The 15,038-nt window shown below is 37.5% G+C and overlaps 1 protein-coding gene and 1 pseudogene across 1 annotated transcript in view; one reads left to right on the top strand and one right to left on the bottom strand.

The window, feature by feature from the left end:
* LOC122136724 (gastrula zinc finger protein XlCGF46.1-like) overlaps nt 1–11,383 on the top strand; it is a 184,000-nt gene extending 172,617 nt beyond the window's left edge. The window contains exons 3-4 of the mRNA XM_042721232.1: nt 6,539–9,804; nt 10,260–11,383. Coding sequence (XP_042577166.1) covers nt 6,539–7,593 — 1,055 coding nt within the window. The 3' untranslated portion in view covers nt 7,594–9,804; nt 10,260–11,383. The remainder of the gene's footprint in view (nt 1–6,538; nt 9,805–10,259) is intronic.
* Nucleotides 1–15,038, bottom strand: part of LOC122136721 — a 690,060-nt pseudogene that overhangs the window by 331,815 nt on the left and 343,207 nt on the right.

Below are 15,038 nucleotides of genomic sequence, written 5' to 3'. Positions count from 1 at the left end.
TAACATCTTTTGCTATTACTCCATTTTTGTCATTTGTCATTTCTTGCAAATTAAAATCTACTAATGGTAAAGGAAATAGCCAAAGTGAAATGGGTGACACTACTACTGCGGGGCTCATTTCTACATTCATTATTCCACATGACTGGGCTTCTTCTTCTGCTATCCTTCCAAAACTCCTAAACTTGTCTGACTCATGTTCCAAGCATTTTCCCAATACTTTTTTAATTGGATGAGTTTCACCAAGTCCCTTTACAGAAATACAATAAGTCAACATCAACTTTACTCTTTCAGTATCAAGCGGCAGCTCTCTCATTTCTACCTGTAAGGCAGGAATAGGAGAAGATCTAATCGCTTCACAACATATTCGCAATGCTTGTGACTACATCATTTCAACTTCCTGCAGCAAACCTTTCGACGCTGACCCGTATGCTATACATCCATAATCAATAGTTGACCTAATTAATGCAAAATATATTTTCTTTCTAATGAATGACGCCTAGCGCCCCAATCTACCCCTGCTAGACATCTTAAAATATTTAAGACTTTTTTGCATTTATCAATAATTTTTTGTATATAAATTGCAAATGTCAGTTTTGAGTCGAACCATACCCCAAATATCTGATCACATTCACTTGATCCAAAGGTTTAACATATAGCTTTAATTTAATATTAAGACTTTCTGTCTGAAAAACAAATTTCCTGTGTTTTCGACACTGATAAACGAAATCCCCATTTATCTGTCCATTTTTCCACTTCATTAATTGCATTCTGCATACCTTTAACCACATCTTGAACATCCCTACCTCTCTTCCACAGAGCTCTGTCATCTGCAAACAGAGACTTTTCAAATCCTAAACTAACCTGGGGAAAAATGTCATTAATCATTATATTAAATAAGATGGGACTACACACACTTCCTTGGGGAGTACCATTTTCAATAATATATGTTTTGGAAAACAAAGATCCCACCCTAACTTGAATAGATCTATCAAAAAGAAAACTATGAAACCAGTTAAACATTCTTCCTCCTATACCCATATTATCCAATTTAAATAAAAGCCCCTCTTTCCAAACCATATTGTATGCTTTTTCCATGTCTAAAAATACCCCTATTCAAATTTCCTTGTTAACTTGAGCCTTCCTTATGTCAGATTCTAGACATAACACCACATCCATCGTATTCCTACCTTTCCTAAACCCACTCTGGAAAGGAGAAAAATATGCTTTACTTTCCAACAAATGATTTAGTCAGAAAACTCCCTTTTTCCCATACTTTATTAAAAAAAGACATAACAATATATGAAGTGACTTATCTGAAAGGTGCTTTACCATTTCATAACACACATCATCCTTTCCTGGAGAATTTAGCTGAGCCCCAGTTATAGCCCTTTTTAGCTCATATAAGGAAAACATTATCTAACGTACTTCCTGACTTTCCCCTTTGAATAAATAATTCAGGATTATCTCTTAAACAACTCTCTCTATATCATTTCATATTTTCTGGATGATCATCATTACTATGAACTTTAACAAAAGCATTGGCTAAAACTTCAGCTTTCCCATAATCTGAAACAGCTGGTTTACTTCACTCATAATAACTGGAATAAAAGGCAGCTGAGGAAGCAATCGGCAAAGGTAAGATAAGCAGCAGGAAGAAGTCAGTCCCCTGGTGGACTGAGGACTGTAGTAAGGCAATCATACTTCATAATAAAGCACTGAAAAAGGTTAGGAAAAAATTATGTTTTTAATGATTTCATTGAATATAAGAGGAAACAAGCAATTGTTAGGAAAGTAATTAGAGATGCAAAAAGAAATGATTGGAGGAAATATTGTGAAAGTATAGGTGAAGAAACTGAAACCGTTCGCCCGGCAGATCTCGATCCCATCAACTCTGATGACTGCAGTGACTCTTCTTGTAAACACAGTTTTCCAGTCAGTGGTCTCCTGTACTTGAACAGTAGGATATGGTGAAGATGGTTCACTCTAAATGACAAAGCAAAAAACAGATTCTGTTTCAGTAAAATTTTCTCAGCAGTTCACTTAACTGATGGAGAGAAAATTCACATGCATAAAGACTAAGATAATTAATATTCACTCGTTTGCATTTGGCCAAAATACAGTTTAAGAATTGCACAGAAATTTAAAACCGTAGTATATACGCACCTCTCCAAGCACAATGAAATGTTCAAGTTAGTGGCAACATGAGAAGTGCTGCTTTAAAAGCAATTCCTGGAACATAAAATGTGATATAAACAAATATGTAAAAATCTATCAAATGCAAGAATTTGATAGGCTTAATAAAGTGCTAAATAAAGTTTAGGAGTCAATTACCAAGTTGGTCTTCAATGAGAGATTCTTCTCTAGCTTTGTGCAGGTTTGCTAAAGGGGATTTCCTTGAGCAAGCCGTAGCACGCTGGATGTAATGTGTCCAAAAAGTTCTCGAAAGTGGCGGCTCAGTTGAACACATTTATACAGGAAACCAATTTCTTGATAAAGCTGCAGTTAATTGAAAAAGACAAGCATAAGTAAATCAGATGATTTTATACAGTTTTAGTGTTCTACATGTTAATGAGTTTATGTAATTTCAGAATTATAATTTGCACACTAACTCCTGATGGACTCTTCAAGAATGGATATTTGTTGACGACATCTTCAACAGTCATACCACTAGTAATCTCCTGCCAAAGGCTGAAAGATAAAAATTGCCAAAATATGAGCTGAACATATACGCAGGTTTCACTCTTTGTCTAGATGCTGTCACTGAGCGGTGTGATGCTCCACTCAATCTTTTGCTCCATAAAAGTGTGTTCCGCTTGTGTACCGCTCATGCTCAGAGTCCAAAGAAATAACACGCTAACAGGACATTTCTGTGCATCTAGATTTTTTTCTGTTTTGGTTTTGGCCAAGAATTTTTATTTTGGTGCATCCATAGTTATTTTAATTTCTAGGCATGAGAATAATGAAAATGTTTGCATCTTGCATTTTGTATCACAAAATAAACTCCATATCCATTGCTCTCTTTGTCTTTTAAAAAGGGATAACTCAGAGTCAGGGCCTTAGCCACCTGAACATACTCTTCTGTAGTTCTGTAGATACCTACAAAAATATTTAAAACACATGAGTGTAGCATTACATGTTGTATAAAACTGAATGTAAACAATTAAAACAGGTAATGAGAAATACTTACATTTTTTACTGAGCCATGCTTTCATACAACGTTCTAATAATTTTGATTCGGTCGGATGACGTTAGTCGGCATTCTTTTCGGTCCAACTTGGCTTGAACTTCAAATGGAAACTTCGGAACTTCAAAGAATTCAGGGGAAGCCGCTGACGGGCTGATATTACTATTGCCAAAAAAAGAAAGTAATATTTAGACGTTGCAGGGTTGCAGGTATACATAAAATAGCACAAATACTGTAAAGTACCAGTTTCAGTACTGAAAAGACAAATTATTGCATTAACAAACAAAAACACTAACTTCAGAATTTTACCAAAAAGTTTAATTTAAAATATGTGCCATACCCTTTACTTGATCATCTTAGTTGTCAATTCATACAATGTGGTAACCTCATAAATAATTATACAGTAAACATAAATAGTGATGCACCAAAAGTTCTGGGCACACTGGGCTGAGACTGTACACTCTCCATGTCAAAGCTTCTGTTGTCTTATCTGCGCAAGTAGTATTTTCAGCTGATATTTTTGACAAAGAAAATGGCTGAAATTTTAGAGCACCTCTAATACATTATGTTACAGATGCAAGAAACTGATAAACTAAGCACTAGTAAAAGTACAGTAAAGCAAAATGTAGAGAAGCATGCATGGGAAATAATCTAGCTACTTTTAAGATTTGCTTTAAGAATAGCTCTCTGAAACAAATGAAATATTATTAAACAGCAATTGCCTTGCTCCAGCTCTTGACTGGCTTCTGCAGACACATGTTTGTAACAAATAAATATTCGATTGGGTGCTGTCCTTTTACAAAATGTCGTCATACTCGCAAAGGTGGGAAAATTTGCCTCAAAATGTAAAACGTCAATCACTAATTACCGTACAAATGATAATATTGTAAATTTATTCCGTGGTGGCCATAGTTATTATTATTTAAGCAATAAGCTATCAAAGGAGGATAAAAAAAAGCTCACGGATATCACCGGGAAAATCCTCACGAAAACACTTAAAACTTTTACAAAAATGTAACAGCATACTCACCTTCAAATTTTTTCCTCTCCTCTTCAGTGACTTCTATATCAAATTGTATTAACTCCTTTATTAAGTTAGCTGTAGACGTCCCAGCCTGCTCCATCCATTAAGGCAAAAATCATTTTTGTTTATGGCAGGCTCAGTTTGTAAATGTAAGCTATTAATTTAAATTATAGACAAGTGCAAACTCTGTGCTTCATGCAAATGTAATTGGCTTCATTTACAAAATTAGGTGATTATGTTCGCCCATCTATGCAAATGTTTATGTGTATAGAAACAAAAGAAGGAGGTTAATCACTGTCTGTCACGTCGGTTTATGGTGGTATATATTATCAAAGAACCTGATAAATACACCAAATCTTCATCTTCAGGAAACATCTTCAGCTTTTGGTTTTTATTTCTCATCAAACACAAAACAACCTAAATCAAAGGATAGTGGTGGGAAATGTGCTTTATACTGTTTATTTATATCCATTTATTTGTATTAAACACCAAGCTGACAGAAGGAAAGTTATTTAAAATAAGACACAATTAGACAAGAAATAAATTTTAAGTAAATATTTATTTATTTATCCATTCATTCAGTACCGGATGTAGTGCTGGATGCTGCTTGGACGCGCAGACAGTAATGCCCTACACCAGGGGTGCCCAACCCTGCTCCTGGCGATCGACTGTCCTGCATTGTTTAGCTTCAACCCTAATCAAACTCACCTGCCTTTAATTTAAGTGAGCCTGAAGACCTTAATTAGTTGCTTCAGGTGTGTTTGATTAGGGTTGGAGCTGAACTTTGCAGGACATACAAACTACACTAACATTCTTTGGCACCAATACCCTACACCATTCAAATAACTCACTTAAAGGGCTGTGTCCTTCGAAGGGAGTAGGGCATAGGGATCCTCACTTCCGTTTGGTGTTCGCCCCAAATGACGACGAACTGGCGATGACCTGTTTTTGCTGCGTCGCTTCACTCTCCAGTCCAGCGGGTGGCGCTAAACACATACGTTTGTTTGCCAAACACCATTAAACCTCAGAGGAAGAAGATTAGTTTCACCGCGCTCTCTGTTGTTGTTATGTCGGGATACTGACTTAATACAAAGGCAGTTAGACATGTTTCTAAGAGAAAAATACAGTTTTGAATCAGGTCAGTAAATATCTGTAATATTCTCATCCTCACAGTCGTGACTAAGTTTTGAATCAAGCAAGAATATCTGGAGGAGTATCATCTGAACTGAGATCTGCTGCTGTGAAGATGGAGTTTGTTAAAGAGGAGAGTGAAGAGAACACGAGTGAACCAGAAACCTGCAGAATAAAACACGAGGAACCAGAAACCTGCAGAATAAAACACGAGGAACCAGAAACCTGGAGAATAAAACACGAGGAACCAGAAACCCGGAGAATAAAACACGAGGAACCAGAAACCTGCATAATAAAACACGAGGAACCAGAAACCCGGAGAATAAAACACGAGGAACCAGAAACCCGGAGAATAAAACACGAGGAACCAGAAACCCGGAGAATAAAACACGAGGAACCAGAAACCCGGAGAATAAAACACACGAGGAACCAGAAAAGGAATAAAACACGAGGAACCAGAAACCTGCAGAATAAAACACGAGGAACCAGAAACATGGAGAATAAAACATGAGGAACAAGGAGGTTGGTGTTTATTTTTTGTCATCATATTCATCTTTAATGAATATTTGTGGTACATTCACAGATCCTTTATGTAAAAATAAGACCTTAACTATCATTAAAATTTCTTAAATCCATGTTTCAAAGTTCTTTAGGAAATGTGACTGAACTGACACTGATGAAATTTAATTAGACTTTATTTTTGCTTTTTGGAATCATAAACTGTTGAACTCAGAGTGTGTGAGACTGAATTTGTTTTTACGCCAGTATAAAACACGTTTTAAGTAAAGTCGCTGTAGGACTGTGGTTATTTTAAATCATGTGAATGACTCAGTAGAGCATTATTTGCTTGTTTGGTACATTTCACTGTAAATCAGTAACAGTTTTGCAGCAGGCTTTGCAAATGGCAATGCAAACTGACTTTTGCTGTAAGATATATGTGACCCTGGAGCACAAAGCAGTCATAAGTAGCACAGATATATTTGTGGCAATAGCTAAAAATACATTGTATTGGTCAAAATTATCAATTTGTCTTAAAAAAAAAAATCCTAACTAAATTCCAGTTCCAAGGGAACGTACACGTTACATTCAAAGGGCATTAAAGTGCACGAGACGTGAATTTATAGTGTACACAAATATTTTATCCTTTTATTTTTCTAACGTTTCAATTAATTTTCATCTTTATAATGATTTAATTTTAGGACTGATGAAAATGAAAGAAGAAAGACAAGATCTGAAAGAGGTGGAGGAGAAATATCAGCATCAGAAAGATCATGATGTCAATGAAGAAAAATCTGCATTGAGTTGCAGCATTAAAAAAACAGAAGTCAAAAGGCCTTTCAGCTGCTCTCAGTGTGGAAACACTTTCAGATGTAACATAAATCTTAGGGATCACATGTTAATTCATGCTGGAATAAAGCCTTTCAGCTGCTCTCAGTGTGGAAAGAGTTTTACAAAGAAAGCAGGCTTAAAGGGTCACATGTTAATTCATGCTGGAGTAAAGCCTTTCAGCTGCTCTCAGTGTGGAAAGAGTTTTACAAAGAAATCAAACCTTAATAGTCACATGTTAATTCATGCTGGGATACAGTCTTTCTCCTGCTCTCAGTGTGGAAAGAGTTACACACAGAAAGGAGACCTTAATAAGCATTTGGTAACACACTCTTCAGAAAATCCTTTCAGCTGCTCTCAGTGTGGAAACACTTTCACGTATAAAGCAAACCTTAAGAAGCACATGTTAATTCATGCTGGGATAAAGTCTTTCAGCTGCTCTCAGTGTGGAAAGAGTTTTACACTGAAATCAAGCCTTAATAGGCATATGTTAATTCATGCTGGGATAAAGCCTTTCAGCTGCTCTGAGTGTGGAAAGAGTTTTACACTGAAAGAACAACTTAAGAGTCATTTGGTAAGTCACACTTCAGAAAAATCTTTCAGCTGCTCTCAGTGTGGAAACACTTTCACGTGTAAAGCAAGCCTTAAGGATCACATGTTAATTCATGCTGGGATAAAGTCTTTCATCTGCTCTCAGTGTGGAAAGAGTTTTACACTGAAAGGACAACTTAAGAGTCATTTGGTAACTCACACTTCAGAAAAACCTTTCAGGTGCTCTCAGTGTGGGAAGAGTTTTAGATGGAAATCAAGCCTTAATGGGCACATGTTAATTCATGCTGGGATAAAGCCTTTCAGCTGCTCTCAGTGTGGAAAGAGTTTTACGTGGAAAGGACAACTTAAGAGTCATTTGGTAACTCACTCTTCATAAAAGCCTTTCACCTGCTCTCAGTGTGGAAAGTCTTTGTCACATAAAGGATATCTTGAGAATCACATGTTAAAAGGGTCATTGAATGCTCATTTTCCACAAGTTTATATGATTCTTTAGGGCATGGGTCACCAAACTAAGGCCCGCGGGCCGACTCAGGCCCGCCACCCCCGTTTGACCGGCCCCCCAGCACCTCTGCCCCCCACTACTTAAACCGGCCCTATGAGGCAATCCCCAAAAGTCGTCATGGCCTATTTTTTTAATTGCTTTTTGGAAAATAATAACATGTCTGCATCTGGTATTTTGTTGATTTTGTCAGTTAAAAAATTGTATTTAGTTATAAAATAAACTATAATATTTGCTGAATTTTCGTCACCCGACATGCTCGAGATCAATCAGTGACAGACAGTCCACATGCGCAACTGTCAATGTACAGGACAGCAAAATGGCTAGTGTTAAACGAAAAGTTGATAGTGTAGAGTTTTCAAAGAACAGTGGACCAACGATCATTTTTTTGTTCAGTGTAAGGACCGTGCAGTTTGTATTATATGTAAAGAAAGTGTGGCGGTTTTCAAAGAATATAATCTGCGTCATCACCACGAAACCCGCCACAAAGAGTATACTAGCCAGGGAGGGCAAGCAAGAGAAGACAGGATTCGGAGGATGAAAGGCGGACTGGCTGCATAACGGAATGTATTCCTTCGCCAAACTCAGGTCAACCAGGCTGCTGTCCGAGCTAGCTATAAGGTAGCTCACCTACTAGCTACCCATGGAAAGCTGTTCACTGATAGGGACTTTGTTAAATAATGCACGCTTGCTGTGGCCGAGGAGGTGTGTCCCGACAAGAAGGATGCGCTCAACGTGGTGAGTCTCTCCGCAACTACTATGACCAGGCGAATCGAAGATTTGGGGGACAACGTGTATGACCAGCTAAATAAGAAAGCATCAGAATGCGAGTTTTTTGCTTTGGCCATGGATGAGAGCAATGACGTGCAGGACACAGCACAGCTGCTCATTTTTATTTGTGGAGTTAGCGCAAGCTTTGAAGTGTCTGAGGAGCTGGCAGCTCTAAAAAGTCTCAAGTGTGCAAAACAATAGAAGAGTTGGATCTAAACTTGTCTAAATTTGCCAGCATCACTACGGATGGCGCACCTAGTATGGTTGGCACAATAAGTGAGCTAGTAGGGAGCTTAAACAGCGAATTCGTGGAACGAGGTCTCACCCCCCCACTACAAGTCCACTGTCTGATTCACCAGCAAGCACTATGCTGCAAAGTTTTGAAGTGGGCGTCTGTCATGAAGGTGGTTGTGCACTGTGTCAACTACATCCGAAAACATGGGCGGAAACACAGACAGTTCCAGGCCTTTCTCTCCGGCTTGAGTCTGCCTATGAGGATGTGCTGTACTACACAGAAGTACGATGGTTAAGCCGAGGCAGAGCATTGCGCCGTTTCTTTGACCTGCTACCCGAAATCAACACCTTCCTGCAGTCTAAAGGTGAAACAGTACGAGAGCTGACCGAGCCAGAATGGAAATGGGATCTCGCGTTTTTAACTGATGTGACTGAAATGTTGAACCACCTTAACGTGCAGCTCCAAGGCAAAGGGAAGCTAATCAGTGACATGTACTCCCACATCAAAGCGTTCGAGGTCAGACTAGTGCTACTTGTGCGAAAGGTCCAAAAGCTGGACTTTATGCATCTCTCTGCCATCCAAAGTTACTGCGCTGAGGAACTATCTGTCCCGTTTCTAGTCGAAAAGTGCAAGGATGCGCTGGAAATGCTGCAGGGAGAGTTCAGTGTGCGGTTCCGTGAGCTTCATGTCAACGGTAAAGGAATACGCTTGTTCCAGAACCCCTTTGCTGCCGACATAAATGATGCCCTTCCCTCTCTTCAGTTTGAACTAGCCGAGTTTCAGAATTGTGATATCCTTAAAGACGCGTTCAAGCCTCACAGTCTCATTTGAGTTATATGCTACGCTCCCAGAGGAAACCTACCCAAACATCAAACAGCATGCAATGAAGATGTCCACAGTTTTTGGCAGCACCTACATCTGTGAGGAAACCTTTTCCCGCATGAAGCAAACCAAGAATCCAACAAGGAACAGACTCACAGATGAACACTTGCATCAGACCCTGAGACTGGCTACCACTAGTCTGCGACCAGACATTGAACTTCTTACCAGCCAGAAGCAAGAACACAGTTCACACTGATACGGTAAGCACACTGATTTTAATTGCTATAAATATGAAATATGAAGGCTCTGTAACACTTTACAATAAGGTTAATTTATTAAACATTAGTTAATCGTATTAACTAACATGAACTAACAATGAGCAATACATTTGTTACAGTATTTATTAATCTTTGTTAATGTTAGTTAATAGAAATAAAGCTGTTCATTGTGGGTTCATGTTAGTTCATAGTGCATTAACTCATGTTAACAAGATTTTAATAAAGTATTAGTAAATGTTGAAATTAGCATTAACAAAGATGAATAAATGCTGTTTAAGTGCAGTTCATTATTAGTTAATGTTAACGAACCGTATTGTAAAGTGTTTTTGCTACATATTTTGTAAAATTATGTCACAGAGAAAAGCAGACAACAGGACATCTTGCCATTTACTGAATATGGTGCTTCTTGTGTTCAATCTGTCATCCCTCCATGCCAGGGCTCCAGAAGGCACCCTGAAGTGAGGAGAGGAAATTGCTGTTCCTGACCCCATCCCAAAGACAGCACAATTCATCAACAACTACAAATCCAGCTCACCTACATATACTACTGATTTTGATTCCCATTATTCTGTATTATTGTTGTGCTTTAGTTTTAAGCCTACTGCTCATTTCATTTTCATCTTGACCTAAAACTGTTTACTGAACATGCTTACCTGTATAGGCATAAGAGCTGGCTAGTTGTTCTATTACTCATGTTAATTGTTCTATTACTCATGTATAAATTCAGTGTTTTTTAAATTAATTAATTTTATAGGCCTGTTTATTTGACCTTTATTAAGTGCTGCACACAATTATTATTAATATTATTAGTAATATCAACAGACCTACCTATAATTTAAATTTTTCGTTCACCTTTGCCAGTGTCAATCACCTCAACTAGGCAGATGTTTCTTACCTTGACAGCTTTGATGTTATTTTTATTAGAAAATAAATAAATGGAATATCTGTGGTATTTCAAATTTAAACAAAGTGTAAAGACTTGATTTCTACTTTTGCAAACCACTAGTAAAGATAAACAAATATGTGCCAGGAATCAAGTGTTGATATAGATGTGTAGATATAGTAGTGGGGATGGCTGTGCCAGGCTAGTAATCTCTACTACACAATGAGGCCTGCTGGTGGTCACTTTGGTCTGGGTCATACAATTCTATGTTATATAGCTGGCCCAGCCTGGCCCTCCCATCACAGTCAGGAACGATAATGTGGCCCCCAGAGAAAAAAGTTTGGTGACCCCCGCTTTAGGGTCTTAAAGGGGTCATATGATGCGATTTAAATTTTTCCTTTCTCTTTGGAGTGTTACAAGCTCTTGGTGCATATAGAAAATCTGTAAAGTTGCAAAGACTAAAGATATATTCTTTATAAAAGTTAAGGGTTAACCACACCCCTTTAAATGGCTCGTTCGACCACACCCCCACATCTTTATGTCTCTATGTGGGAAGAATTGCATAACACCGCCCAAATGTTCACACAAAGATAGAAGGCATAAATTTTATTCTCTCTGTTGCCGCAGCTGCCATGTTGTGGAGTTGCTGTGTTTCGTTGAAGTGAAACTTTGTTTGGCCTTCCAAAAGAGGACATAACTAGAAATCAGTGGTTAAGTTGTATTTCAACACTGTTCCAGAACAGTCCAAACCAAATATTCCGATGTGTGCTCTGCATTTTATGGAGGATGAGGACTGTTTCCTGAACCAGTAGCTTGCAATGTGTCTGTGGCACAGCAGCTGTTTCTATAAAGTTGAGCAGTTCAAACTTTGCAAGGACAATCTGGCTCTTCTGACTCATAGCCTGTAGGTAAGTTTTTTTAATATTTAATTAATTTGCCACTGATGATTCAAACGCAAGTTTTGAGCAGTAGAGTAGGCTTGTTGTTTGTTATTTCTCAGATCACAAATGAAGACATGGTTTTATGTTTACGCAGCACGATACGCAATGCGTAAAAAGACATTATAAGTCATTATAATTAGTAATTATGTTCCACTGGATGAAACAAATGCCTCGTTTGTATTTGGTTTTATTTATTTTGTCTCGTCTAGTGATGTCCGGATCGCAAACAAATCTTTATATTTATTTTCTATTTGACCCGATTCTATTTAAACATGCCTTACACTCCCTCTGATGCAAAATAAACCAATATCCCGAGTTATTCAGTTACTCCTAACAGTACATTGACTGAACTTCTAAAAGAAAGTGATGATGGGATGTGCACCAGCAGAGCAGCTGGACTGAGTCTCGTGCTTCTGGCATGTGAGACGGCATAGTATGTTAAGGGGTGTAACATTGGTCACGCGCTTGAGGCATTCAACCAATCACAATGCACTGAATAGCTGGCCAATCATTGCACACATCACTTTTCAGACCGATGAGCTTTGTAAAAATCGACGTGTTTCAGAAGGCGGGGCATAGAGTAGAAACTAAAATGTACATTATATGGAAAAGAATGTTTTTTGAACCTTAAACCGCATAAACACATTGCATTACGCCAAATACACAAAATAATATTCTTTTTAGCAGCATCATATGACCCCTTTAATAAAAACATACTTTGGTTAAAATTTCTCAATTGTAGTGTAAAACAACACAATTTTTACCCTGTCAAAAACAGCTCTGTTTTCAGCGAGCTGTTTCGGTGCATTTTCCTTTAAATGCTAATGAGCTATGATCACCCCGCCTCTCGCTTCAGTGGGGCAACAAGCCACTCTCATGACACTGTAAAGTTTAGCCCCATTTAGCCACAGAACTTGCTAACTAGCACATTATTAGGAAAGGTGATTTGCAAAGATTCATAAAAAAAAAAATAATAATAATAATAAAAAAAAATAAAACTTATACTCATTTCTGTTGGTGAAGGTGGATCACAAATGATTTGCACGAAACATAGATGTATTTAGGTAGATTGGGGGCACATTCACTTCAAAAACAAAATCAAGCCATCTTCAGCAGCTCACATGTCAGGAGTAAATGACGACTGCTGTGTTAATATTTCAATTAAATTCAATTAAAGTTTATTTGTATAGTGCTTTTCACAATACCAATCGTAGCAAAGCAACTTTACAGAAAATATTAAGATTCTACATTACATGTAGGAGTATGTTATTAGTGGTGATTTTGGCAGAAATGTTCAGTAAGAATCATGCAGTTAGTTACAAATTACATGTTATCAAACAGACGGTGAACGCTTTTAAATGCAATGATTATATTTTGTGAATAAACTTTGCAATTGCGATTAAACGTTTGGTCCAAAAATTTGGTAATTTTATATGTTGTTCCAGGGTTAGCATCATCTGAGGTCTTCTGGGGGTTGGCATCTTCTCTTCTCAGGTGTTCGGTCATCTCAGATCTTCTTAAGGATTGGATTCAGACTGAAGATTGTCTAGCTTTGTTCTAGCATTGTTCAACCACAGTCGTTTCACCTTTGTCTAATTCTTGAGAAGTATCAACTACTAAATTTTGAAAATCATAAAATTTTTAAAAATAGCTGTCTTATTTATAAATCTATGAATGGAATCGCCCCACCACCCCTGGGCGATTTTATCAAAAAGAGAAATAGCGAGATGAAGACTAGATCATTTACCTGGGGGATTGTGAAGTACTATTTAGAAAATCTTTGTTTGCACAAAATGTCCTCTCTATTAAAGGCTGCACAAATTGGAATAGTATACCAATGATAATTAGAGAGAGCCCCACTTTTGTTTCATTTAAGAAACATCTTAAAAGATGGGTGAATAATAATCAAAAATGTAATCATTATGTAAGCAGGTAAAATTTGATAGGTAGTTTTATTTATATATTTATAATAAGCACTCTGGGATGTCTATGTACAGGCATTTATGCATTTTAAATTAATATTACAATAAGTATAATAAGGTATAGGAACTTTTATTGTTTATTTAGCTATATATGTATATTTGTTGATATGTATTTTGTCTGTTTGTTTTCTGGTTTGTATTTGTTTATGTTTGGGACTACGGATGGAAACTAGCATTGTGCTAAATCCGGCGTATTTACGTTTAACTTTGATTGTACGTTCATGAATATGCACTGTCCCATTTAAATAAATAAACTGAAATTGAAAATAGTTGCCTCGGCATGAAAGTCCTGTGACAGAAACAGAGAAGTAAATAGAGACAAAATTTGCTGCTATTCTAACAAAGCAAAGATGTGTTCAACCCAAGCAAAAGAATGAATGTGTATTTGATCAGATATAGCTGAAGTACCAAGTTACAATAATGCTTGGCTAAAAATATATGTCTTTATTCTAGGTGTAAACAGAGAAAGTGTGTCTGAACCCTTAACGTTATCAGATGTGTTGTTACATCCAATAACTCCTCAATCGCTTAGGTGACATTCTTGTCTACATCTGCTCCGGCATCGAAACAATGATGAACTGATGACAGCTCACTCAGAGCGGGTCTGTGCTAAAACACCAGTGTCAATCAACAATCGTGGGAGGAGCCTGGATCTGTGTGATGTCACACAGCCAAGAATTGGGTGGATTTTTATCATTATAGGGTGGTTGTGTACACACACTGCCAACACACATTTCAGTTCAATCAATATGTAAAAGTGAATTTTGCGTCCTATGACCCCTTTAAACTTATTTTTCATTGTATCAACAATGTAGCGTATCAGAGCATATCAGACAATTTAAAATTCAAACAGAACAGTGTTGAAACACAAAGAGCTGAATTCCACAAAGAGGCCCAAGACAACAGGTGATCATAAATCAGATCCTAGCACCAGCCTGAAGTAACCCTAACCAACCAACTCTTTCACAGCTTTGAACAGCTTGCTGCACTAAAACAAAAGAACACTCACTGATAATTCAACTCAGGAAGGAGATTGTCAAATTTGGGGCAAGTAACCAAGATTAATGGTCAAAGAGACACACAGCATGACCATCACATGCAAATCCATGATAGAAATCAAGAGTTAAAGACATCCTCGGATTGACTTCTTCCACCTAGAAGACAAGAACCACACTGAGATTCCTTCTAGACCCTTTTGGCCTTTTGTTCCTCACAGCACATACCTTCACATTCACGGAACGATATCTTCTGCCAGATGGTAATAATTCAAATGCATACGAAAGGGGATGCCTCTTATCATTCACAATGATATTCGCTTTACTCAGCACGCTCTCTTTATATACACTCTCTATGCTTGTTAACTTAGTTCCCAACATTTTGCTTATCATTGTTACTACATTCCTCAATGAT

The sequence above is a fragment of the Cyprinus carpio genome, chromosome B3, assembly GCF_018340385.1.
Source record: "Cyprinus carpio isolate SPL01 chromosome B3, ASM1834038v1, whole genome shotgun sequence".
NCBI lineage: Eukaryota > Metazoa > Chordata > Actinopteri > Cypriniformes > Cyprinidae > Cyprinus > Cyprinus carpio.
The sequence above is the reverse complement of the archived record's forward strand: the minus strand, read 5'-3'. Positions and strand labels throughout refer to the sequence as shown.